The sequence below is a fragment of the Pseudopodoces humilis genome, chromosome 9 (assembly GCF_049639895.1).
Source record: "Pseudopodoces humilis isolate 2021_Gansu_Grassland_sample_001 chromosome 9, ASM4963989v1, whole genome shotgun sequence".
NCBI classification, from domain to species: domain Eukaryota; kingdom Metazoa; phylum Chordata; class Aves; order Passeriformes; family Paridae; genus Pseudopodoces; species Pseudopodoces humilis.
In genome coordinates, this window is record NC_142208.1 from 6,030,232 (window position 1) to 6,058,080 (window position 27,849).

The 27,849-nt window shown below is 41.6% G+C and overlaps 1 protein-coding gene across 8 annotated transcripts in view; it reads left to right on the forward strand.

Annotated features, from left to right (window-relative positions):
- The window catches only part of JMJD1C (jumonji domain containing 1C), a 167,959-nt gene that overhangs the window by 96,637 nt on the left and 43,473 nt on the right, over positions 1 to 27,849 (forward strand). For 4 of the 8 annotated variants that reach the window (XM_014261523.2, XM_088059403.1, XM_088059402.1 and 1 more), the window contains exons 3-4: positions 10,453 to 10,566; positions 27,568 to 27,673. In XM_014261523.2, the coding sequence (XP_014116998.1) occupies positions 10,453 to 10,566; positions 27,568 to 27,673 (220 nt within the window). Of the gene's footprint in view, positions 1 to 5,207; positions 5,348 to 5,621; positions 5,738 to 10,452; positions 10,567 to 16,763; positions 16,854 to 27,567; positions 27,674 to 27,849 lie in introns of those variants that run through there. The other 4 variants (XM_014261524.2, XM_014261526.2, XM_014261528.2 and 1 more) reach the window with 4 other exon arrangements.

The window sequence follows — 27,849 nt, forward strand, 5'->3', positions numbered from 1 at the left end:
CACTGATTCAGCCACAGATATAGCACCAGATCACTGACAGGGCTTATTCCTAGAGTTGTGTTTACAGTACTGGTATGATGAAGTAGATGGGGATGAAGTAATGGGGAAAATTGCATAGTCATGATGACGCATGCAGCATTAAACCCCATGATGCCTGCCCAAGGAAGGACAAAATTTGTTTTAAAAGTTGATTGAAAAGATAGAAACCATATTTTAAATAGGATTGATTTGAAATATACTGTAAAATCATTTAACACTGATCTGGACTGTATTAACTGTACTGTTGGATGTGTTCCTTCATGTACACTCTTGTCTTCAGCTTCTCTGTTTAGAAAAATTACTTAAGATAGCCTGGTGAAGTTTTTGCATTTCTGATTTGCCCACTTAAATAACCAAAAAAGGAGAGTTAAATGAAGAATTTGCTAAATTAACCTGAAAGCCAGTTACTGCATTTCACATGTTGCAGTTCCAGTAGTAATGATTGTTTCACACACATTAATTTCTCCTTTGGACTTTGGCTTCTGAACTTAAGTACAGGGTCTGTCTGGAGGCAGGTCAGCCTGCCAAGGCTTTCCCCCAGAGAAATGTGCCCTGAGGGAGCTGTGATAAGCTTATCTCAACCTTCTCCTGGAGAGATACCCCTTAGATGGGACCATCCTCCCTTGTCATGGTGAGGTATCCCACCATGCTTGGTGACTATGTTGATCCTTTGTAACCCATTGGTTTTCCCCCCTGGTACCACCCTGGCTTTCCCCCATAAAAACCCCAGCTTCTGCCCAGTTCAGGAGGGATACTGAACTGCTGGATAATAAAGGCCGTCTCTGTGGAATTGCCACACGACGCTCCTGTTTCTCTATCTCTGAGTCAGCCTGGGATAACCTAGCAAGCAGAGCTGAAATCACTGAGCTGTAATCACTTGCAGTTGCAGGCTGCCCTTTGCTGAGGTTACAGGGTACTCAGGGATCACCAGAGGCCCCCAGAAGGCTGTCTCTTGTGGGACCACTCTCTCTGGGAAAGTTGTGGCATCCCAAGTCAGACCAATGGACCTGGCCCGGCCACCACAAGTCTGAACTCGATAGGTTGTACAAATGCATAATGAGAAAGTGAATTTCTCCACTAACATGAGGCTGACCATAGCTCTGCCCTTACATTGTATTATTTCTGCAGGAAATACCTGCAGGACTATGACTATGAAACAGTTCTGCTTGCTAAGCAACTGTGGAGCAGCACAGACAGGAAGAAGATAAGTAGAAAAAATGCTAGTTTAAATGCTGAAGACCGATTTAACTAACCTTCATTTGTTTTAAAGTTTAAACATTTGCTTATTTGCAGTATTTGCATGCATTCTTTCCTGCCCCACAGCACCGCGCACGTGGGTTTCTCTGGCATGGTGTGAAGAAGGAGCACGGTTTGCAGTTCAAGGGATTCACTGCCTGCAAGAAATGAAAGGAGGTCACAGCAGAATTTCTGATCCATGTATGCTGTCACTTCCTGAGTGCCAGTGCGGCATTCCCAGTGGCTGTAGCTCCCATCAGGGCGGTGGCACACGGCCTGGGTGCTGGCTGCTGGCCAGCCCTCAAGTGCAAGGGCTGCAGCTGCCACCGGCCCCTGCCCGCTCGGCTAGCGCCACTCCACTGAAAAGCCTGCCAGGCTCCTAAAGGGGAAAAATAGAAGGGGAAAAAAAAGAGCAGCTCTTGCACAACTCTGCCAGCACAACCCAGTGTGCCTTCCGTCTCAAAGCAAACAAAAAACAAACTGAAAAGCCCCAGCGAAGGACAGCAAAGCCATCCACCACCTGGAATTTTTCATGTGGTCACTAGAAATACAAAACCTACAGTATTGCTATCTTCTCATGCGTGACCTGAGCCTGGGCTGTGCTGCAGCGCCACGGGGAAGTTACAACTGCGATTTTAGGAAGGGAATGTTTGTGTTTTTCCATTGATTTTCATCATTATCTGTAGTTCTAGTGATTATCTGCAAAAGAGGGCATGCTGTGTTACCAGTGATACATGTATCCTGTGGCAGTGAGCCAAGCCAGTAATTGAAGGTCAGGGATTGTTTGTCCAGTGCAGTTCAGTGTGCTGTCTGATTCCATAGGGGACTGGCAGTGAGAAAGAACAAAGGCAGCTCTGTTCTGCAAGCTTATAGTATGGCTTGTTTGAGAGAGTTCAGGCCAAATTGTGAGAAGAAGCAAACAATAGCAGAAAACAGTGCTAAAATAATGTGACTACTAAATAAGCCTTTTTAAAGTGTAGTATTTTGCAAATGTCAAAACCAGGCTTGGATAGACACTAATGTTTAAAATTCGTATTTAAAAATTGATTAGTATTTTTACATGGCAAATCTGTGTTTTGTTAAGGATGCACACCTATATATTGTAGTAAATTTTGTAAGTAGTAATGATATAAATGTAATTTTATGTTGCCTTAGTATACTTCACATTAACAACTGTACCAGTAGCAACTTCCTTGGTTTTTTTTAACTTCAAAAAGGTGTTTTACCATTTAGTGGATTTTTCCTGAGGATGTCTTTAAGTGAAACTCTTGGAAATAAAGTTGCTGAGTTAGTATTCCATGCATAGCTGGTGCAACTTGAGAATTTTTAGCAAAATCCCTCTTTGGTAATGAATTGGTTGTGCTGGGCTGGGTATTAATATTCTTTGTTACTAAGTCGCAGTCTATTAATAAAGCTTTGTCCAAACAGACAAACTTGCCTGTCCTCCAGACCGTCTTGTGATTTGTATTTTAATAGCTTGTGTCTTGGATATTAAGGATTGCTTGCTTTGACAGTTGCATTACATAGCACTCAGCTATCACAGCACCATTAGTTCAAGAGTAACATGAACTATGTTGTGCTCTGTCATAGGCATTTTTCGTTTGTTTGCCATTTCTAAAATAGCTATTAAGTGTCTGGGCTCTTAAGAAAAATGATAAAGCCTAAAACTGTATGAGAAAGGTGGAAATCTGGTACTGGAAGTATTATGTCTTTGGGATGCTCAGTACTTCTTGGAAGTAATCTTAAATGTGCTTTAAAAGTTAAATTTAAGATCATACAAGTACAGAATTAAGTTTGGAAAAAATACTTTATTGATTACTTTGCAAAGTCTGAGTTACAAGATATTTTCTTGTGTCAGCTATTACTGAGCGGTCAAGTTTTATTTTTTAGAGGTGATGAGGCCTCTGAAGTATCAAGTCTGTGAAAGACTGTCCTGCTCACTTAACAAATGGCTCTGTTGCTGTTGGGTGACAACTAACAAGGCACACTTCCACTTTAGAGGGGGAACAGCAGTGCAAACTGCAGCCCCAAACCTGAAATAAGGTTGTATTTTAGTCTTTGCTACTGCATGACCTCTCTCAGTACTGGTGAATGTAACTGAGGTGTTATTCCCCCCTACTCAGTGAAAGGTGGTCTGGAGAAAAAGGAAGTGAAAGGACATCACGTCAGAATGGTGTCACCAAGATGTTAAATTTTTTCTCTGGAGATAAGGCAGTGCAGCCCTACCATGGCATGGATGGGCAAGGAGATGTGTTTTGGGGGAACCAAGGAAGTTAATGAGCTGTGTTCTGCTGGTGGTGAGCCCTGAGTGGATCTGGTGATGGGCTGTGGCAGGGGTGCCAGAAACCAGAGGAGCAACTATCCAGTCTGGGTGGTCAGGAATAGATGGAGGCTGCTGAAGGCAGTGCTTCCTCCTTGCAGGCTTGCTGCCGTATAAGGCTGCTCAGCTGTCTTGAGCCAGCCAGGATGGAAGACCACGTAAAAAGGAAAATCAGTACAATAAACTGCCTCTGCTAGTATCCTTTCCAGGCAAAATCCAGTAGTCTTGCAGTTACGTGGTTTGAACATAGGCCGGGTAGTGCACAAATGCAATGTGCAAGTAGCCTGGTTCCTGCCCTTGCTTGAATGCATGCAGTGTCACAATCTGTTATGGAAGAAAACCAGTTTGCTGGAGAAAAGCCTGCGGAGGGTAGAGAGCCTTGCAGTTCAACTTTAATGTTTAGCTGTACCTGAGGATTTTATTTCAGGGCTTAATATGTTATAGCATTCCAGTACACCTTTAAACTTACCTCATTTGGAATAATTTGAGAACAGAGATGTAGTCATGCATTGATTTCCCATTATTATTCTACTTTCTTGGCAAATGACATGCCTTGTATTTTTTCCATGAAGTGAAAAATGTACAGCTGTTTATGTTTAAAGAATTTGGGGAAAACAAATGTCTCTCTCGCAACCTCCTTTGTTATTATTTTTTCTTTCTATGTTTGTCTATGTGAGCTAAACTCAGGGAGTATATTACAGGTGTTTCTGCTAAATTTCTGTCTGGAAACCATTTTCTCATTACAAAGTGTCCCGTGAACTTTTTCCCCCTGGACTATTCAGATGAAGTTTCCATGTGAACTGTAAACAGCTAGTTAGTGACATCAACTTGTGTTGGAAAGTGGGAAAACAAGTGGGGATTTTTTGGGTTTTTTTGTGTTTGTTTTTGGGGTTTTTGGTTTTATTTTTGTTGTTGCTGTTGTTTCTTTGGGGGGGGGGGGGGGAAAGTCGTCAGGGAGAAAAGAACTTGTATACTAAAAATGAGAAAATTGTGGTGAGCCCCCGCTGAGCACAGTGTGCTGTTGCTGAAGGCTTTGGGCTGCACAGCCCCCCCGCCCTCTGCTCCGGCTGCTCCTGGACCCAAACCAGGCCCTGAGCTCATGCCTGACCCACCCTTCCTTTGTATTACTTTTTTTTCCCCTCGGTTGAATGTGGACGAGCTGCAGCCCTCGCTTGCTAACTTTCCAAAGCCCAACCGCGGAAGGGACAGGGAACAGCTTTCCAAGGCCGGGCTCGGCTTCACGGGGGGAGGAAGCACTCAGGCTATAAACGAAGTTCGAGGCTCTGGCGCGGAGCAGCGGCAGAAGGACGCTCTTGGCCCTTGAGTGCCTCGGTTGCACTCCCGATCCACCGCCACACGTGTCCCGGGACTCCGCCCCCGCGGGACGTGGCCGCGGGCTGCGCCTGTCAAGCGCCACCTCTTCCCGCGGCGTGCTCTCCTCACCCGACGCTCAACTCGGTGTTCCCCACTCGGCTCCTCCCGCTCCGGCGCCGCGCACTGCGCGTTCGCCCTTATGTAAGCGGCGGCAGCAGTAGCGCGCCATGACCCAGCAGCGGGGACGCGCCGGGGACTCCGCAGAACGCACAGCTGTGCGATAGTCTGCGCTGGCCCCACAAAGGGTAGGCGGTGGGTCGTCGTCGTAGTCGTCGTCGTCGTCGTCCTCCTCCTCCTCCGGTCCTGCAGTCTCCACCCCTGGCACGGCCGCCCGGCCCGACCCGACCCGGAAGCGGCGAGGCGAGAACCATTTTCCTTGTGAGTTCAAAGGCAGAGGCGGGCGCGGAGATCCTCTTCGGGGCGAGGTGGATATTTGGCCGACGGGGAGTGGAACAGTCCACCGCTGCGGTTCAGGGGGCACCTCCGCGGCTTCCCCCTCCCCCGGGATACATACTCGTGCGGACACTTTAACTTTGAGACGGGCGCCTTTGTTTGCCTTCCGAGGCTGCTGCGGCAGAACGGGCCGCATCCCCCGCCCGCGAGGCTGTCGCGGCCCTGAACCCCTCTCTGTCTTATCCCCACGGAGCGCGGAGCGGCGCACGTGACGAACGGGCTCCCGCGGGGGCGCGCGCGGCGCGATACGCGGCCAGCGACGGCGGCTTTGTGCGCGGCCCGGCGGGGACGAGAGCGCGGCGACCCCGGGACAACGTGAGTACCGGGCATCTCCACCCGCGGAGGCGCGCAGGGCGGCCTGCGCCCCTCTGAAAATGGGAGGAAGGAAGTTCAGAAAAAAAAAAAAAAAAAAAGGTTTTGTGCGGTTTTTTTCCTTTTTTCGGTTAAGTTTCTGCCGTTAAGGTGGGGTGCGGGAGCGGCAGGACTCGGTGCTGGCCGTTAACGGCATGGTCCCCGCCGTTAGAACAGCCGTGGGTGCCGTTGGTGCGCCCTGCCGTGCAGCAGCTCCGGCGGGCAGGAGGCCCGGCTGGCGCTGCCTTCTCCCCGCGTCCCGACGGGTACTTCCTTCTGCTCCCCCCGGCAAAGGTCTGCCAGAGTTCCGCCCGGAATAACGCCTTGGCTGCAAACGGGCAACGGCAATCCGTAGGGATTGCAGGCAGGGTAGTCCGAGAATGAGGAAGCCCCGTGCTCGATTTTAATGTCAGGTTTGCTTTGCTGATAGTCCGCTCTTTTCCATTTGGTGATTCTGCCTTTGAGTACAAACCATGGCAACAAACAGCCGTTGGAAGAGAGCTACAGCTATTTTGAATGATTAAGTGTCATAATGAAAAGGTGCCGGTGTTTGTGCTATTGCAGACTAAACAGCAAGGCTAGAAAATAACATGTGGAAAAGATAACTGACTGGCACATAAAAATTGGGTTTAAATGGTCTTTTCAATTTTTGTGCTTTAAAGCGGAAGTATAGAGTGTAGATGTTCTAGTGTAAGAATTTTAAATTACATTATTAACTCTTTAAATTTCTATTTGGTTTACGGCATAAGTTTCTCTAAATTTACTTTTTAAAAAGGCTCACTGTGGTACATGTGCATAGTAGGATGTGCTTTTGTGGTGTGCAGAGCAGGCTTGAGGCACAGAGTAGCCAGCTAAGCAGGCTGTGAGCTCCATCGAGGCAGCTGAGGTACGTGCAGGATGAGCCGGGCAGCAGCTGCGAGCTCAGCTGTAACCCGAGCATTTGCTGCATTGAGTCTTCTGGGTGTCACAGCCTGGCAGCGCCTAGGCTGCAGCAGTCGAGGTGCGGCTGCTCCTGGAGCCCTGGTCAGTGCCAGGGAACTGCCTGCGTGTATGCTGGAGGCAGATTACCACCACTCTAGCTGCTTTAATTGCACTAGGCAGAGGTAAAAATACACTATGTGCTTGCTCGCTACTGCTTCCTTGGGAAAGTGGGTCCTGTGATTGCTGTGAGGGTTTTGGAAAGATAAATAAAGACATGACTTGTGTTATTGGGCATTAGAAAAGGCAGTCACTGAGTAATCTGCTGTATTGGTATTTGGTGAGTGCTGTTTAATAGTTTTGTGATTGTTTGCTGTGAAATGATGGTAATTTATGTCTTCTAAAAATTATTTAAATTTCCAGAAAGTCCAGAATCCAATTCTCAAACTCAGTGCTGTGCCAGCTGCCTCTTGTAGGCAGGTTATTTCTGGCATGAGCTGGGGTAAAATTATGGTGAAGGGGTAGAGTAAAATACACACTATTCAACATCAGGTTACTTGCTAACAAAGCAGCCAAAGAGAGTGTGTGTCTGTGTGTGTGTGTGTGTTTATGGAGCTCCCTTTGGCTAAGCAGAGAAATCTGATGGGGGAAAAAGTGGATTTTTTTTTTCCAAGCAATCAGAACAGTGGTAAAGCCAGATGTCACTTAAAACTGAGTGCTTGAGTCCTTTGCTTAGTTGTGGTCTTTGGGGAATTGGGTTAACACATAAAGCTTCCTTTTACAAGCTACAGGTTTGAAAGAGAGATTTTCATTTACAGAGGTTTAGTTTTTCTTCATTTCTGCCAGTATGCTTGGTTGTCCCTAAAGCTGTCCTCCACTTTGAGAATGGAGAGAGGGAGCATTTGCAAGGAGTTCTTCCTCTGAAAATCTGCAAGGAGCTCGTTGGACCTTCTTTTATCTATTTTCATGTCATTACATGCCTTGTATGTTTACCCCTAATAGCCGACTCTTGCCTGTTGTGCTCTTAGTCTGTTTTTCTTTGTGCATATGATATGTAGTGTGAAACTCAGATACGTCTTCCGTTTAAAATTTTTCAAATCCCTAACCTGTCCCAGTTTGAGTAGCTCCTTGGTGGCCTGCCTATCTCATGGAACTGATGGAGTCTGGACTTTGCTTTTCCAAGAGGGTGTTTATTTAAGGGTGGCGTTTTGTTGTTCTTTGATAGTGGAAATGTTTTTCAATAGTGTCTGAAAAAATCTCAAGTTGTGTGCAGCTCATGAGCATAGGAGGAGGTGTGTGATGTGACATGGTTTTGCTTTATTTATTTACATATTTTTCCTCTGTGCTTGTAGGGTAGCGTGCATCCTCCACATGAGTGTTTTGGGGGCGTTGACCTGTCTAGAGACATAAATCTATGAAAGTAAGAGAGAAGGCATTACATTTCTCTTCTCAGAATAATCTCACCGATCCATATTTGGAACTAGTTCTCTTAATATCAGTAGGAAGATAAACCAGTGGCTCACATGTACCTTAATCTGTAGTGTTGTCTGAACCCTGAATGATAACTGCTAGCCACATTCCACAGTTTCACTTCAGCTAATGATGTGGTATGTCCTGTTGTTTGTAGTTGGAAGCTCATTTCTTGACCTGAATAATAGCTCAAAAAGTTAGAAAGAAAGCAGTGTGTAAAATGTAGAAGAGTGTGAGGGAAGACGTGGAGGCAGATTAAGAGCTGAAAGACTACAATATTGTCTTTTTCAAATAAAAGTTTGTATGTTTGTGAGTTTATACACTCAACACAGCAATTTCATGATGTGAACTCCACTTTCTCTTAACCATTAGCAAAACAAGATCCATTATAGGAAAGTGATGCAAGGGCAAAGGCCCTCTCTTGGCTATTAGAGGTTAAATAATTATTTACTATTTGGACTCTGTAGTTGGAATATTATCATATAGTCTAGCTCCTCCAGCCCTTTCATGTAGTTACCTATTGTAGAGATAGTTGACTGGTGGAGAGTTTTGGCTTTTTTTCCTTCCTTGTCTGAGAAAGAGTAGCAGCTAAAGTGAAACCTTAAATAAAATGGAAACAAGAATGCTGTGCTTTCAGTCAGAACACTTGAGGAATTTGATAGATTTATTAGAAAATATAATGTATTTCCCATGAAGTATTCCCTCATTTGTTTGGTAAGTGCCAAAGCTGAAGCTCCAGAGACACTTGGGTTATATTTAGCCTTATCACAAGGCAACACCTTTGAAAGTAGGTAATGAAGCCTGAAAAAAACCTTGAGTGCCCTTTTACTAGCTGCTTTCAGACTGGCTGAGGGCAAGTCCCTGGCTCTGCTGCTGCCCTGCTTAGTGGCTTTTTGACTGCTTCGTGCCTCAGTTTCCACATCTGTAAATAGGTCATGGTGATCCTGCCTTCCCCTTGTAAGTACTTGGGGTCTGTTGCTGCACGATGTTGCATGTGAGCTGTGATAGCAGCATTTTACAGATATTGGTGTAGCATTTGGACACAAACAGTGTTCCATGTGGTTTGACCTGCCCTTGTTTCTCCTCTTTGTCTTTTTCTCCTGCATTTTAAATTTAGAATCGGTCTCAAAGGGCTTTTTCCTTTTCCTGTTTTCCCTCATTACCATTTTTTTGTCCTGCAAAATAACTTTCCTCTCATTTTTTGTCCCTCCATGTTTTTTCCTCTAGCATCCTGCATGTTCTTTCTGGCAGTCATTTCTTTTGTTCACCAGTGTCTTCCTCTTGCTATTCCTGTCTGTCCTCAGAGCAACATTTCTCTCCCCTCCATCCGCTGGGATTTCCTTTTCACCTGACTCATCCCCAGTAGGTACATCCCCGCTCAGTCATGCTCTCCCTGTGCTTCTGTTCCGGGAAACCCAGCCAGCAGGGAAGAGGACCGCCTCTTGTACCCTCTCAGGGGAGATCCCCTGGAGTCATGGCGCCCTCCCTGCTTCCCTGCTGCATCCTGCTGTGCCTGGATAAGAGCAGGGCGTCTGGAGACTGTACGAGGTTTCGGGGAGCCTCTGACTCCCTGCTCCCTTTCTCTGTGCCTGGCTTTTGCAGCAGAGCTGGGAGATTTCTTGCTTCCTCCAGCAGCGAGGGTCATCAGTACCTTGTTGCTTTCCCAGCACACTGAGTGACTCAGGAAACCTCCTCCCGCTACTGCGAAATGCCCGTGCCGGTGCTGTGAGCTCAGAAGGCGTTGTGCTGGAGCAGCCGGTTGCTGCAGGGAGGAGCGGCTGCGGGGGTGACAGGAGCAGAGTCAGAACAGTTCAGAGATGGGCAGGGGAATGATATGGTTGACTTGAGGCAAGGTGAATGATTTCAGAACAGGAAGGGGGGGAGGGATTTCTCTGCAGTCTGCTTCCACTTGAGCTGTCCTTAGTATAATCACTGCTGCGGTAGCTGGTCCTGCAGGCAGGGAGAGAGGATCTGCGGGCTGAGCTGTGTATTTAGGATGGAATGGTGCTCCTGTTCTTTGAGCTTCTGTGGTAAACAATCTTGCTTAAGCATGGTGAAGGAAAAGAAGAATGTATGGTGTAGTTCTTATTTTTTTTTTTAAGCTGGTTTTCCAACGGCACAAAGGAAGAAAACTGACAGAACACAAAATCTTCCTTTCTTGTATAACTAGTAACTGTTGCTCTGTTTTATCTTGTTTTGATGGAAGAATATGTATGTATTTACACAGTTTTGGGGATTTGTTGTGCTGAAGATTTTTTCAGTTGCCAAATTTTCTCTTTTTTCCTTGATAGACATTCAAGCCCGTGGTTGGAAAAAGTGTGTACAATTCAATTACTGCAGTAGAATTCCTTGTGGACAAACAGCTGGATTTCATAACTGAAGATAGTGCCTTTCAGCCCTATCAGGTAAGACATTTGACTAGTGTATAAGTACCATTCATTTAACTTACTTAAAAGCCATGATTTTATTGTTGTTAAAGTGCATTTCATATTCAAGTTCTGTGTTACAGGAACAATTTCCTATTGTTTATTGGCAGAGATTGTTCCTTGTTGTGAAAGATTATATATATGATTCTAGTTAATCTGATTATGTCAAGGAGTACTGTGCCATGAATATTACTGTAGCACCTTCAGTATTTTGACCCCTTTAAAGGTTAACCAGTACCATTCTTCTGAAGCTTTCATTTCCAGATCTTTGCATGATTACAGTGATATCCCACTTAACTGATTTTTGGTTCTCTTGGAAAATGAAAGCAGAAAATGTTAATTTCTTCAAAAATAAACACTTTTCTTACTGTTGTTTTTAAGCCTGCTAAAATTTCCAGTATCCTGGATTTTAGTGCCTCTCCATTAATTAGAAATATATTAATGTGTGTGTATTTAAAGAACAGGAGAATTAGTGTTTCTCCTCCTTCTTCAGAAGAAAGTCCGAAAATCTCTTTTGTGACAAATAGAAAAGTACTTCAACTTGTGCTGCACTGATTGCAATTAAAATAGCCATAAATTCTTCCTTATGGCTTGGATGGTATACTGGTGATAAAATATATCTTATTTTATAAGAAATAGTACTTAGAGGCTTGGAATAACAGATGGCCCTGAATAAATGCTATGTAATTTTGTCCTGACACCCTTTCTTCCCTCCTGCTTCACCAAGATGTTTTTTTTTTTTTCCCAATGCCAAATATATAGCTAGAAAAAGAGTAGCTGAGACAGAATTCTGGGGAAAGGAGAGGGAGGTTCAGTTCATGGAAGGGCTGGTGTTTTTATGTGTCTGTGGTAGGGAAGCCGAATGAGTTGAACATTTCTCATCAGGGTGAGGTTGCATGTTATGACTCGAGCAGCTAGAACAGCTTGGCTCTGCCGCAGACAGCAGTTCCCACTATCAGACCCTACACTAATGCCTTCAGTCCTCTAAATCAGCACAGCCTTGATTTTTGAACATGGGAGGGGGCAGACACGATGTGGGGGAAAAGCCTGTGATGTTGATGAGCTGAGCTGGATTAGCTCAGGGTGCATCCAGTGCTGTGGCTTCTTCCATGGAGGGGGTCAGGATGACGCAACACAGAGTGGGATATCCTCCTTTGGCAGCAGCGACCTCTTAAATCAGCTGAGCCATGAAGTGTAAATTCACCCTCAGACTCCAGCCACATCCTTCCAGATTAATTTTGAAAAGCAAATAATGGTGCTAGTATCTGTCCTTTGCCTGAAGTCTGTCAAGATGTGTCTGATAATGCTCATTACAGTAACAGTAATCAATCTCCTTTTGGCATTGGATCATTTCTGATCTGAACAAAGCAAACTGAACACAGGAGGACTGCCTTTTGTTAAGCAGTGCTATTGCCAAGCAGTGAAATAGCATTGTTCTATGCATTTTAGGCTCTTCAAAGAATATTGACTGATAGAGCATTAGACTTCTAAGCACCTTTAATTTGGGAAGGTGCATTCAGGTTGAAGGTACCATTTTAAAAAATATTTCCTAAGAACAGCTGGCTTCATACTATCTTGATTGGGAGTACCGAATGCTAATACTGAAATTAGCAGTGTTTGCTAATTTCACTTCTCAAAGAGATATTCATCAAAAACTGCTACAAAGCAGTAGCTTGTCAAAAATAGTTCCAGAGATAAGCTTGGTCTCCCTAACTGTTGGCCTCTGGTTTTGACACATAGAAGGCAATTCTGTGTAAGATCAGGATGTTTTCTCCTCTCATGGAGCAAATACTTACCTATTGAAACCTGAGATGGACCCTGTTGATCTGTATCCATCATGATTAGTTCGGTGACAAGAGACTTAAATTGTTTATTTTAACATTACAAGAAGTTTGGTGACAGATTCCTTTAAGTACTAAGACGCCCAGAATTTTCATTTTAACTGGATATTGCTTCAATATTGAGTGTAGTAACATAAAACAGCATTGTGCTCACTGATGGATAGCGCAAAATTCCTTTATTTGAATGACTATAAAAAGCTTGAGAAATGTTTTTCATAGGAATGTCTCTTTGCAGGGCTAGCAATATCTCAGTGCCAAGTTTTACAAGTTAATTGTACAGACAAGAGCTTTACTGAATGATAATGTATTCAAGAGACCAGAAACTATATGTACTAACAGTATGTTAGACAGAAATACTAGCTTTATTACTGAAACTTATTTTCTGCTCAGAGAAACCTGAAGTGGGAGGATTGTTTCTATTCATTTTGTGTGCTGTTTTTTGTTAATGCTGAAAATCACATTTCTGGCCATTAGTCATTTAATGTAAAGTAGTTTGTACTTGTATCTTTTTTCTGAAAGATCCCCCTTTTCTTTGGCCTCTGTTTTCTTTGCCATAATACCTGGTCCTAGATAAATCTTCACTGAATTTCCAGTTACTATCTACTTTGCAAAAAAAAAGGCTTTTTTTGCTCCCTTGTTTAGTCTGTAATAGTACTGATTTGCTTGTGAGCAGAACACAGAACTGAGGAATCATTCTTTGTAGGGATGAGTTAACTTTGAGTCTTCTGAAACATGTTTAGCTTTTTGTTTAAGCTCTCATAGCTGCACATTTTCAATGTGAAGTCCTTAGAGACCATGGTGACCTAAACACTTTTTTATTGCATTTTGCTGTTAGTACATAAAATTCCAGGATCTTTCTGCCAAAACAAACAAAGTTTGAATTTGTGTGGGAAGACTCCATTTCACTTCAGATCCAGTTCTTAACTATTAATTTTTCCCATCGTTACATAGACTCAGAATACTGGTAATGGGCAGCAGGGGACTATTTGGTACAAATTCTGCTCACATCGTTCTGATAAAGAAACAGTAGTGTTTCACATAACTATTGGGCCAAAAGGCTTCATGAACAAGGTGCTGCTGTCCAGTGTAAAGATGACAACTGCTCAAAGCAAAGAAAACAGCACACTTGGCAACCTTTCAGACTTGGCAGGAAAAACAAAGTTTGGGTAGGCAAAGAACTAAATTACCAGAAGTAGTTCTTCCAGAACAAGATTAAAGAGACTTTGGCAGGACTTCTGGGGAATCGTGACCCATGCATTCCCATGCCATGTCTGCTCTTTGCATAAATAAACATGTTTCAGTTAAGAGATTCAACGACCTTGCTATGGGCTAGATTAATATCATTATTAAAAGTAGGGTGTGCAGCTGCATTATATGAGCCTGCTTCCATGTCTACACAAGGTTTGCTGTACCCATTATAACACTTGCCAGTGAATTTGTTCTTTACTGCTAAATGTGCATGTGGTTCTTCTTTTGCCTTATGTGTGTTCTTCTTAGAATCCTGCCCTTCTCTGTACAAATTGCTTGGATTCTGTATGTGTGGTGCCATAAACACCAACCTGCAACTTGTTTCTGGTGGCTTTTATCTCTGTGGCTTCATGGAGGATGTAAACTTTATTATTCTGTGTGAAACTTGTGTGTGACTGAGTGACTCATTCATTAATCTGGGATGGTGAGACCATTTAGTCATTTTTATGGTGGTGATGAGGGGATCTTGAGGATAAAAGCAGATGTGAACATTTGCTGTGGTACTTTGCTTAGCAGTGGAATGAAAATTCTGTCCTTTGTAGGAAATAATAGACATAAAGTTTACAACATGCATTTTTTATGTCAAATTAGTATCTGTAGGAAGTGTAGTCTTGAAGTGGACATGTAAGTTAGGTCCTTAATGTGAATTCCACTTTGCATTCATAATATATCATGTATGTTCTTAATCATGTATGTGTTTAAAAACTCACAAGTGTAGTGGGTTTAATGATGGCTCTTGGTATAGTCTGAAAATGAACACTTCTTCCAAAAAGCAGTTTTAAGGAAAAATTACAGTTAAGTCGACACATACAAGTGTGACCTAAACCATATACTTTGGACTGAAATGGTTTTCTGTAATAAGTTATTTGTACTGTTCTGTGACATCTATGTGTGTCTATTTTGTGATACATGTTTAGGCAGCAGCAAAGCAAATCATACCTTAATTTATTTAAGCACTGTCGTTTACTTGAAGGACTATAGATGGGGATGTGAAGGATTAAAGCCCGGTTTATGGTATGTGTGACCTCATCAGAGTGGTGTTTTTGCCCTGGGTGATGTTTGGCAGTGCCCATCAATGACACTGTTGGGCTAAGTGTGTGATTCTGCTGTTGCTGGCTGAAGCAGCTGGAGTCAACTGCATTGTACTTCAGACAAGCAAATGAAGAATAACAAAAACTGTTTTATATCTTGTTTTTTCATAGTGAAATATGCTTGTGGAAAAATCTGAAAAGACTGCTTTGCCCGAAGCACTGAGTGCATTTCAGCTGTGTATCTGGGTCAGGCGAACCAAGGGTACATGATTGATTATATACTTCCAAATATGTACATACTGTGTGTGATAACGTATTTCCAAAGAATTTCTGAGCACACAGCACTCTGGAGCAAATGTGCACAGTGGAGGCAGGACAGAATTCAAATGAAGTTCCTTCACATTCATTACACTTCCTGCAAGGGGTATTTTACCTCTGAGGGAGAAAAGTGGAAAGGTGCGCAGTCTTCAAAAACTACACTTGCTAATTTGGTTAAAAAAAAAAAAAAAGAAGTCTTGCTAAGAATGAACGTTTATGGTGAAATTTCTCTTCAGGCCTTACACACCCCTTCAAAACTTTTTTTTTTTCCCTGGAAGACAAGACTGGTTGCTTTAGTGTTTCAAAATGGTACAGTCTGCCTGTCTACCTCTGTGATGAAGGTTGCAGATGTAAAGATAGGGCAGTGAGAAATCCCTCGTGGGAGGTGTTGCATGAACAGTGATAGGCACCGGTACTTTGCTCTTTTTCTAAATGTGTGTGGCACGTCTGAATGTTGGCAGGTCAAATGTCTAATATGCCTTAAAGATTGTTGAAATAATCAACTTTCTCACTAATCATGGTTGGTACATCAGAAACCTAATATGCACTTATCTTGATCTATTACAAATTCAAGTCATATATGCCTTTAAGAAAGACTCGAGTGAAGGGGCATGGGCAGCTCCACTGTTCTGTTTTTCTGTTCATTATGGACAAACATTGGATATTTCAGACCTGGATGCCTTTGGGTTCCATGACTTGTTTGCTTGTAAGAGCAAGTAAGCTGGGCTTGTGTAGTAATGACATGTGCATATAAAAAATTCTTTAAACATCTTTAAAGATGAGCTTTAAACAGGGCTAAAATAGTATTTTTCTGTTTGTATTTTAAGCACCCCATAATTACATGTGCACTCATCTTTCAGACTTCTTTTACTTTAAGCTTCAGGCTTAAAAATAACTACTGTGGCTGAAAATTGCTTTTCCCGTAAACTTGAACCTTCATTGATGAGGCAGGCAGGAGCTTTTGGGGATGGTCCCACCCTTTGAGGTTGCCAGAAGCAGCTCAGGAACTCCAGGTGCCAGCCACAGAACCCATGTGCTCCCCTCCTGCTTTTGGTTCCTCCACAGGCAGCCTAGGCACACAGAGCTTTCTGCATCTATAACTCCTCTCCTCTCAGTGTTGTGCTGAAGAACTGTCTTGATTCTTTCCCATGTCTGTGGACCACCCATAAGGAGTCCAGCTGGCTTCCCTGGCAGCCTTCTAAAGAGTGATGGTCTAAACAGCTTGTTACTGACACATCTAAATTTAAGTGTACAACATGTGGGGAAGTAAAAAGCTGCATCCAGCTCGAAGTGGGTCAGATGACTCATACCAGTCTTTACTCCCAGTAAAACGTGCAGGGCAGAAGAGTTTCACTGGAGTGCTTGCAAAAGAAGACGTAGGAATGAGGGAGGAGGGACTGGTGCCTTCCATTTGTAGAGTCAGAGGGACATGTTATATATATAATATCATCTGCCCTAAGCTTGTATTTGTGCAACTCTTCGATAAAGAGCTTCTTGTTTGAGAACTACCTTTCTTTTCTCAAAAGAGGTGGAATAAAATGCCACCTTTCTTGATCTGTGAAGAAGTTAAGAGCTTCAATCACTTTTTTTGTCTCTTTCAGCAAGGTTTGACACGGGAGTGGAGTTCTTCAGATCTGACAAGCCTTACAGAAGGGAGCAGTGGGGCGGGGGGGGCATCAAGTCAGCCGGAGGGTGACATAGCTGCCACAAGTATTGTGACTCCTCCAGATGAGAGAGAGTTCAGGAGCTGAAGCTGTGGGAAGATACGTAAGAAGAAAGGGGGGGAAAGAGTTGCAAGATCCTTGGGATAAGCTGAGCTATCCAATTGGTAAGCTACTACAATGCCGATGACACTCAAATCCATAGGAAAACAGTTCCTTTCTCTCTCATATTCTTCCTACAATTTCTGAAAAACCAGTCAGTACTATTATTTGATTTTATTAATCCTATTCCAGGAGGTAGTATTTAAGTAAGTAGTTAAAAGTTTGGGTTTCAGAATGGAAGAGATGGAATCTGCTTCTTCTTTGAAGATGATTATCAAATCTTTTTACTGACGTATTTTGGTATTTTGAAAAGCCATGCTTGGGTTATGGAGTTTAAAAATCCATCCAATGTTTCTGGGTAAAAATTTCCTGTGTTTGATCACAAGTGATTACTTTTTCACCAGTAAAAATCCATGGAAATACCACTCAGTAGTAAGTGAAGGAAACCTTATTTTTGGTTCTGTGTCCTTAAAATTTCCATTTCATCTATTAAAAATGAAAGTTTAAAGTATTTTTCTTACGTAGTGGTCTTGACCAACTCTGCTTCTGTAATCCAGACTCCTAGTCAGCTCCTAGAGAGATCGGTTTCACATTATAACCAGTTGCTGCTTTGCCCCTGTGTTCTTGGTTTCCCAAGTTGCTCTTTGTTGGAATTCTTGGTGCTTTTGGGATCCCAGAAGTGTGAATGGAAGTAAACTGTGGTGTGGCATGGGAGTTTGTACCCAGAGCAGGAAGAGAGTAGGCATTCTTGCATTTCAGGTAGGGGGAAACTTGAATTTCATGAAAATGTGTTCTTACCCAAATTAAGCCTTATCTTGACAGGATAAACACAATAGCTAATTTTCTGAAATGCTCATGCGTTTCTTTGCTTTTGTTCATCCCTTGGATACAATGTCCCTTTGTTTTGGCTGCTACTCTAGACCTTTTTCTTACAGAATGTAGTTTTGAAACTACACTAATAGAAGTAATAATTTGTAGTTTGGGGGTTACTGCTTCATGGGAACTGCTCCGCAGCCTTCAGCAAGCTGCAATTAGTAGAGGTTGAGAGCTATAGCAGTTCCAGGTCTGTGTATCTAATTCTTCTTCCAGGCCAGACATCTGGGGAGAAACTCAAGTAATTTTATACTAAGTTGAATTTTTAAATTTGAATTTTTAAAATTAAAACCAAGTATGAATCTTGCTATTTTCTTAGATGTTGGAATAATTTACCAAGGGCTTGTGGAGGCCTTGATGTGTACAGAGCATTATTTTTAACAACATACTAGTAATTACAGTTAGAAAGTCTTTTTACTACTATTTGTAAACACTGACACCCCCCTTCAATCTAGCAAACATTTCCTGTGTTTTGAATGGAATTAAAATTAGCTATTCCCATTCTTCCCCTGTAACCTCTTCTACTTGAGTGTTTCTGCTAGTATTATTGAGGGTAGTATTTTAGTGTTTTTGCTGAGCAAGTGAGTTTGAATCATAGTAATTTCTGTGCATCTCACTAATAATTAATTTTTTTTTATTTTAGTTGTGAATTTTAAGCATGCAGTTTGGAAATTCTATTTCAAGCATAGAGGCAGGGGTTTTACCCCATTTGAATGTTTTCTTCCCTTTTGTTGTCTTCTTATCGCCATGTCACACCATTTTGGTATATAGCAGATAAAATCAGGTTAAAACACGTTTCAGAATGCATAAGACTTGGTGGCTAAATTACGGTGCTTGACAGGCTTGAGCTTTTTTCTTCATTTTTTTTCCTTCACCAAGTGATATTGTTCCATTTTGAATTATGTCTTCAATAGAAATTTTTTGGTTCTGCATGCTAGGAGATTTATCTGTGAAAAAATACTGTGAAATAGAAGATTATTGTATCAATTTTAAACTCTGAATGACTTTCCTAAGTTTACCCCAGGGAATTTATTGCAGCAATAACTGAAATATCCCTGTTTTCTGATTAGCAATTAAATCTTTCCTCTGAGCAAGACCGTTATTCATCAGTTCTATAAAAGGCATATCCACAGCTTTCTCCAGAGTTGCAGAGCTGTAGTGTTAATCCAGCTATGATGTATGTTCCAGCGGGTCATATCTGTTATTTATAGGGAAAATTTCTAAAATGGCTCTAGCAGGTCATAATGGAGCTCTCTACAGGAAAAAAAGACAGTGCTGCCTCAAATCCTATTAGAAATTAACTTTGAAAAGTTCTCTGCAAATACAGTGGTGCTTTTAAAATGTGAGAAAACTTAGTTTTGTCTTGATCTATTTTCATAATACCAACATGTTGGCCAACATGTATGTATTTGTATTCTGAGAAACACAGTATCAAATAAATCCCTGAAAGCCACTTGAAAATAAAAAATTAATGTAATTCAGTGGACTAAAGCACACTGGGTTTCAAGAACATTTGGATGGGATCTGATGTAAAAGTTAAAATATTTTTATTATTTGTAGGGATTTGTTTTCTGCCTATAATCCTCATGAGTTACAGAGAAAAGGAGCTGGTAAGTTAATGTTTCCAGAGTTCCTGTTGGGTAAATAGGATTGAGGATGTCTTTAGAAGAAAGTAGGTAGCTGTGTGATTACAGTTGGTAATCTAAGCTGGTGGTAGTTCACATTCCAGAGCAGGGAGTCATTCACAAGAGTGATACACTGATGGATATCTCCAGGAGGTGGTGTTGATTCTAGAATCTGTCATCATACTGACACAGACAGTTTTCTGCAGTTTTCTTCTGCAGAACTGAATTGAGAGGCCTTTGCTCTTCACTTCCTTCAGTAAGCTCTCAGTTACCAGTAGTCTTCTCAAGGAATGTTGTATTGCTGTGTAATGCAACTTCTAAACGATTCAATGGAGGTGACTACCATGTCCCAAGAGATGACCTGCCCGGTCAGTCATTTTTTGTGGTGCTACACAGCCTTCCAACTGCTACTGCCAGCTGCCACAGATAACCTCTGCTGTCCCTCATGCAAGGAAGATGTGTCTATTGTAAAGTGGTCAGTGTCTGAGCAGGCCTCATGTCTTTGCTTGATTTCTGATTGCATTAGACTGCCTTTCTAGCAGCCCACTAATCCAGACAACTAGTGATCTACAGAATGTACTTTCTTTTTTGCTTAAAGATGCCTTCATCCGTACTTCTTGTCCTTCAGCTGATCTGATTTGGGTCTTATTGGATGCCTTCTGAAAGCTGTTCACAGGGTGTCACAGTTTAAATTTTGGTGTCAATGGACAAAAGAGATTTCTTCAGTTTACTTACTTGCCTCCTTGTTAGCATCAATTTCATTCTGCTAATTGCTTGCTTCAGGGAAATGTCTGCATTTTGAGGTTTCTTTCCCCATAGTGGCAGTGAGTTGCTTAGTGACTCAGAGGCTTGTTTCAGTATAGCCACATGTGGCTTAGGACCAGTACTCCCTCCCTGTTTCTCTTACAATTAGAAAAAAGAAAATGCCAAATTAGTACAAGTTGCATATTGCTGAGATGGTGGTGATAAAATATGTGGAGCCTGCCATGAGGAAGCGGAAGAAAATGTGATTCAGTGGAAAATGAAAGAAAAGCAAATGTGTGGCTGTGTCATCAAAATGAGCGAGAAGGTGGACATGGACTAGTGTAGTTCATTTGACCTTTATTTGTCTGTATGTGTGAGAATGTAAGTGTTCTAGATGGAAGCTGAAAGCCCCTCTGTTTCATGGACAGGAGCTACTTTTTTGGAGAGGTCTTAGATGCTAAAAGATACCGGCTTTGGGGGAAGAGTTTGCTTTTCTCACACAGATTGTCCTAGCTGCTCAGAGAGAGTAACATAATTTGTCAGCATAAGGGTCATCTACTTTTTTAAATCTCTATTTTCAAGTGCAAGAGTATTGCAAACGTCACTAGAACAGTTTTTAGGCTGGTTTTTGACGATATTTCTCTAGACCAGGTTTGGTTTTGCTTATCCATTAGTTGTTGCTTACTTTCCTGCTGGATGTTATCCTGTCCATGTTCATGCTGCTCTGATTTTGCCTCTGCTTTCCCATTCTGGATTGTCATCTACAGATAGAAGAATAATAAAATGACTTGTAAGTTTTACACCATGCCCATTTCACCTGAGGTATTGATAGTTTTATAAGAAGGCAAATACCTCTGTTGATTTTTGTGTTAGTAAGTTAAAATCCTGGAGAATATTAGACTACAAGTCAGATTTTTTTTTTTTTCCTCCCTGTATATTTATGTTCTTAATGCAGGTATATCAGTTATACCTCCAGAACTGAACAAATCAATGTAATGATGTAACTTCAAGCCTGAAATCAGAACATGGAGAAGTGCATGTGGCCTTGACCCCCTGATTCTCAAACCTGATAATTAAAATTTTAAAATCAGTTTCAACTCTTGAGGTAAAATGAGGAAGGGAGTAGGAGTATGTGGGGAGAAGTATTATGCATAGGGAAGAGTGGTGAGCAGTAGAAAAAATGTTGATAGCTTTTCCTGAGAAATGTTAACTTTACTGACAGTTGGAAAATCACTAAATTTGTATTCCTCATCCCTTTTCCCCTTGTAATTTTAACTTCCTACTTACAGAAACGTAGTTGTTCCTGTTATACACTGAAAATAACGCCTAATCTTTAAATGTATGTGGTCTGAAATGTCTATAAACATTTGTCCTTGGAACAGTGTATTCAGAGCTTCTTGCTGGGTGGGGATTAGTTATCCCAGTTGTCTGTCCTGGACCCTGCACGCAGAGCTGGGGTCTTTGCCCATCCCTGCTTTCCCCATGTGGCTGTGCCTCTGTGCACATATAAGTAGGGCTGACCTTGGCTCGACTTTTCTGGTTTAGAGGTCAGGGTTGTGCCTTCAAGCTTAACTGGTTCAGATGTAGCCCAGCAGCTGCTGGGTTTGAATGAGGTAAATTGTGACTGTGCGCTCAGAACAGCAGAAAATAGGTCAAGTGTGGGTTGGGTTTACATAGAAAGCACTAGCGTCGCCTGGTAAGCCTAAGCCTCTTCTCTCAGCTCAGACAAAGCCGTTTAAGGTAAACTGTGAAGTTACAGTCTCCCCAGAAAACTTTCTAGTCTTTCTAGCTTTCCAGCCTTGGTGTTTGTGGGTGGCATTGCCCTCTATGAGAAGAGTGGAGCAGGAGGGAGGTTGCCCTGGTTGGGTTGATATGTTCCCCAAAGCAGTCCCCCTGGAAAGGCATTGCTGGTCTGGCTGTGTGGTGCACACAGCCCTGCAGTGCCTCTCTGACCTCCTGCCCACCAGCTGCAGTGGCATGGCAGCTGGGGTAGCCTTTCACTTGTCAGAGAGAAATCAGAAATATGCTGTTTACCAGTGGTTTATGCATGCTGTGTGTTTAGAAAGAAGCAGCAGGAGATCTGTATTTAGTGATTTTGGTCATTTCCCTCCTGAGTTCTGGTGTGGTCTGTGTGGCAGCTGCAGTGCCTGCCTGGTAATACTCTCAGGGGTGTCAGTTGCTGCCAGTTTTTTTGTGTTTTAGGTAGATTCTTATCTTTTACCACTGGAAAAAAAATGGTAGCAGGGCAGAGGGATACTACCAGTTCATAGGTGATGTTCTTGTTGTGATCTTTGGTATTCTGCCTGTCTGCATTTTGTGTGCTTTTTCTCACTCTGATGTCAAGCAGGACAATGTTAAGATTGAAGGTTTGTTAAAAATTACAGTCAGTGAAAGAGATTACAGATAAGTGATAGAATCATATATCAGGTGACATCAGTGAAAGATGAAGGAAAAAGAAAAGGATTTTGTTGGTTCTTAAGAAATGAAAGTTAGGAGAGAGTTGTATAGGCCTGCTTTCAAATGAGGGATAAAAATTGGCATGAATGTGTTTGAGGCTTGGTGCAGGTACAACATTAAATCTCTTTTTATGGGAGAAAATAATCTAAAAATGGCATTAATGAACTAGTATAAATTCTCAGCAGTTTCCATTTTAAAAAGTGCTTTTTGCTGCTACGGTTCTCTCTAAAGACTTGTGGCAATCATTAGGGAAGTGTTGGCTTGTTTTCACACTGCAGTTCTCATACCTAATTTCTATGCAGCTGAAGTTCAGGGCAGTTGTACAAATGATTTGCTGCAAAATGAAAAAAAAATGGTCGGGGGTTAATTTTATAGAAGCTAATATTCATTTATGAAACAGGAACAAAACTGAAAGTTCCGGACACGTGGCTCTCTGAGGATTTCTTTTGCACTGTTTGAAATTAAATGTGATCCTCCTACCATTAAAGTCCTGACAAAATGCCTATTTCAATGTGTAGTGCACACTGTGTAAATATTGTAAACAGGACTGTCAAGTTGGTTATGTATTAGTTTTTGTCTAATTCGTGTCCTAAATTATCAGAAAACCTCTAAGCAGCGAGAGGAAGCTATAGTTAATTAAGCCACAGATGGTGAGGACTAATGTGGTGTTGACCTTTGTGAGGACTGCAAAATCTACTTAGTCTTTCTCTAGAAAACACTAGCTGAAATGAGTTCCTGCTGATACTAGAAAGATGTCCTTGATGCATGAAGCCAAATGCAGAGACACCATGACCAAGAAGGAGCTTTCCCAACTAAAGGTTTGCAGATTCTTAATGTATGATGTGTGTTGAGATGTAGTCTTCAGGGCTCTGATTCAAACCTTTTTAATGTCAGAAGTCACTGTTTTTCTAGGACTGGATTACCTGGAATGCATATTGTCAGTTCTTCTCTTTTTCACTGACAGTGGAGAGTTGACAGCTGACCAGAATGTGAGTACCCTCCCATAAGCAGCATACAGGCTGTGTGACTGGGGGTAGGAGCAGCTAATGGAATCCACTTTTTTGTTCCTCTTTGCTCCAAGGTTTCAGCTCTTGGTGAACTCATTTTTTCCCCTCAGGTTTCTGAACGATGACTTGGAAGAGTATTTTAAAATGGTGGGGAAATGTGTTTCTTCAGTAGTTCAGGTCTTGTGGAGGAGGTAGCTGTGGAAATATGTTGGTCTTCCTACCACAGTGATACCTGTCTGCCTAAAATGCGAAAGGAACTTCTGGTCACTTGAGACTTTCAGAGCACTTTGTATGGTCTTTGGGCAATAGGTAGGTTCAGCATGTCTGGAGATAGCTCCCAGTGTTGTGGACAGTATTTTTTTGGGGGGTGTAGAGTGAGTAGGAGAATTCTCATTGGGATTTTGACTTGTTTTTCTTTGAGTACTATCTGGAAATTCCTGTTTGATCTCGAAGGAATTTTGACATGTAACAGGTGATCTAAGCAATTGTTGGCCTGTGACTCTGAATGATAAATTATTTTTGTCTGAATAAACCCTTTGAAAATGCTTCTCTGAATAAAAATTTGTCCTTCCTGATTAGACCAGTGTGATATCTTAATCTGATGGTGTGGTCTGTGGTTTCAACCTGCTTTTATGGTTTTGCACAAGGATAAAGAACACATATACTCAGAAAAGCACAGCATCTCTTTGATAGTAGGGGAAATGTCATTCTCTATTCTTCTCAGGACTTCCTTGGAGTTGAACATATCCCCAGCAGGTGAGAATTATCATCTAGAGAGACATGCAGCTGACTCAGTTCTTTGGATAATTAAGCATAAAGTCCAGTCCACCAGAAATAATTTCCTCTTTTGATCTAGAAAGAAGGAAGAATATCAGCAAAGATGTAAAAAACTTGTCAGAGATTGTCAAGCTTCTGATAGTCACATTGCCTCATGTGACTGTTCACTGGAAGGGCAGGAGGGGTTATCTCAACCGTATTTTTCTAGCTCATAGGCCCTTTGTCTTCTTCCCAGAGTTGCATATAGTCATTTGTGGAGCAAGGGGCACTGCCACTTGAAGTACATAAAGAGCTTCCTACAGTAGATTTGAAGAAGAATATAACAGTGCCCTTTGATTTGCATCCTGATTTGCGTAAGGATTTCAAACCAGTATTAACATCCTTCTGGAGGAGGTATTCCAGGACTTGTAGAAAAACTAGTCTAGGAGACGTACTAGACTTACTTTTGTTTGTAAAACTTATTTCAAATGAGTAAAAGTCTGGAGGAAAATCCTGTTGGGCATTTAAATCTGCTGGAGATTAGTCTGTCAATCATGCTGCATCAACCAAGAAGAAGAGGAAAACTGAGGGTTACAATTGCCTAGGTACAAATCTATAGACAGCAGTTTTTCCTTGAACAGTATAAACACAGGGTAAGGAAAAGAAGTGGGAACAGACTCATCTGTTTGTCTTCAGTGCTAAACTAGGGAAGAGACTGCAAGTCATCAGTCTTGCCTGTTGTCCTCTCCCTGCTTTTGCCAGAGTTTGTGATGTGTGCTGAAACAGTGTGATTGAGGCCACTGCTTTAAATTATTAGGCAATTAATTTCCTGGGTTTTAGATACTCAGATTTAAGACTAAAGAGGGAAAAAGGTAAGTCATGGCGCACACATTTTAAAATAGATTGATGTACACAAAAGTACAGAATTTTTGAGATTACAGAAACTTGCTCTATTAGTGTCTTCCCCCTACCCTGTGACTGATATGTTAAATGTGTATTACCTGTATGTTTAGAAACTCTGGGTTCTCTTTGATATCGTCCACATAATCCCAGTTACACCTGCACACAGTTTGTGTAATGGGTCCTTGACCTATGCTGGGCCATTATAGCTCATCTTTGAGCTTGTCTTTCTCCAAGGGTGAGGAGATAAATACAAAATGGGCTTTGCAGTCTCCTTTTCTAAGTGTTCACATGGAGCACTCTCAGTCAAAGATGCTGATGTCATGCATCTGAATAGGAGATAGAGGTTCAAATGTACTATATGTAGGATGGACATATCTTCATTGTCAAGTTCAAAGAAGGCCAAGATGCTTAGGAAGGATGTGAAATCTAAAAAGAAACACCAGTGTGTGTTGCCTTCAGGAAACAAATCAAAAGTGGTTTAAGATGACTAAGACTCAAAAACTTTGTGTAAAGAGCTCATGAAAATAGTATAATGTTAAGAGTAACAGGTTTGATTTCATTGTACTTAATGTGTATCATCTCAAAATGAAGATACAAATTTTTTAGATGGGATTGAAAAGATTACTCTAAATGTCCAAGATCAAAATGTACAAATGCACATAAACTACATTTGTAAGTCAGCCAAATTCAGTATTCCAGTCCTCCGTCTGTTGCTTAGATCCAGTGCATGTGGATCTGCGAGGGGAAATTTTTGGTGCAGGAATGTCTTGCATTGGCTGTGAAAGAGAATGCATGGGAAGGAGGACAGATTGATCATCACACAGCTCCAGTTCCAGGATCTGTTGTGTTGGAAATAATTCCCTCTTTCCAGTGGTGATGGTGTTTCTGTATGTAGGATCATTGCAGAAATGGTTTTACACATGTAGACAGAATAGCTAATACTCTTTTTTAAACTGCTTTGGGAGAGGCCATCCTTGAATAAATTTTAGTTATGACCCTCTTGTGCCTCTGGTAATGTTAGCAGCATACTTATCTGGTTGGTATTTTGAACCTTGTGGTAGAGGTCCTGTTGATCTTCGTTTGCATTCACTTTGTTCCAGTTTACATGTATTAAAATGGTCACCTTTACCATTTCTTCAATCCAAGGCCGTATCTTTAGTAAAAGCGTAAGGGTAGAGAGAGTAATTTTCTCTAATAACCAAAGCATTGATATATTCTCCATGGTGGAGCACAGCAGATCTCCAGGTGTCAGGAAGTGAATTTTGAATTGAAAATAGATGTCCTGTGATCAGTGGGTTAACAGGAATTATCTCGTCCAAATGAATAGAGAGAAATTGCTTGTGTCCCTGGAGAGCCTGGCAGCAATGCGGGATTCACTGGGTGTTACTGGTATCTTTGTGTTCTGTGGCTGGAGCTCTTCATAATAAACTGTGAAACATCAAGGAACTTGTTGGAGATCAAGGAAAGAAATTGCTTGATCTCAGCTGCAGTACTGATAAAACATTGAAAATTTTGTATGTGGAGAATTGCACTCATTATTTTAGCTGTCTGAAGTTCTCTTGGTATAAATGAATGTTGTTGATGTTCATGGATTTCCAAGGCCATCTTCTGTGTGAGGAGCCACCAGGCTTTTTTTCTTTGCCACAGCCTCAAAGACAGAAATAGTTTATTCTGAAGTAGAGAAATAGGTGTTCTAGGAGTCCAGAGACAAATGGTGGTTCTTAAGCCATGCTTGCAAGGATATGAACCAGATTCTGTGCCTATTTTTTTTGCTGTTAGAAGGACAGAACCACTGAATATATCTTAATTTCCCAGATTATATCCCACCAAATACTGGAAAACAATCTTTTCCAGAAGAACTGATTGTAGTAAAAGTTAAAACATGTCCTGTTTGAAACTACTAATTAACAAAGGCCAACATATTTGAAAAACAGCAATGGTGTTTATCTCAGAATGCTTGTTTCTCTTAAAATACTGCTTATGTGTTACATTTGTAGGTTTGATATCTGTGTTTACGCTCAACATGTCCATATTACATTTTACAGATATGGAAAACAGATATTTTTTTTAAAAATTAGTAATTATTCAAGCAATTCTTTGTGCATACCTATGAACATCTTAAATCTTTAGAGGGCGTTTTTAGCTTGTAGTTAGACAGTACGAAAATGTGATCCTATTAATAGCTTACAAGTCTAGCCACATGTGGGATCTGTCATATTGTGTTCCCAAGAAATAACTTCTAGCACTATGCTGCACTTTAAAGTTTTTTCTAAAAGTAGCATAGGGATTTGTAGGCAATTAATAAAATTAGCCTTTAACCACTTAATATTGTATTTTAAAATACATCTAGGAAAATAAACAAAAATGTTACAAGTAAACATAACATATGGTTCTTTTTTTAATCTCTACTTTAGGACGACGTAGACAGTCTAAACCCAGTTCTCAGGGATAACCCGCAGTTACATGAGGAGGTAAAAGCCTGGGTAAAGGAACAAAAGGTTCAGGAGATTTTTATGCAAGGTAATTATGTGGGAAATTGTGTTATTTATATTCTGTGTTAGCTAGTTTGAAGGCCATTACTTGTGTGGGACTCATCCCATAGCATTTGTGATATAATGGACAATATTTTTATTTAACTTGGAAGGGTTTTTTTTGGAACTATTTGTTAATACAAGAAAATAAGACTTTAAGCAGCT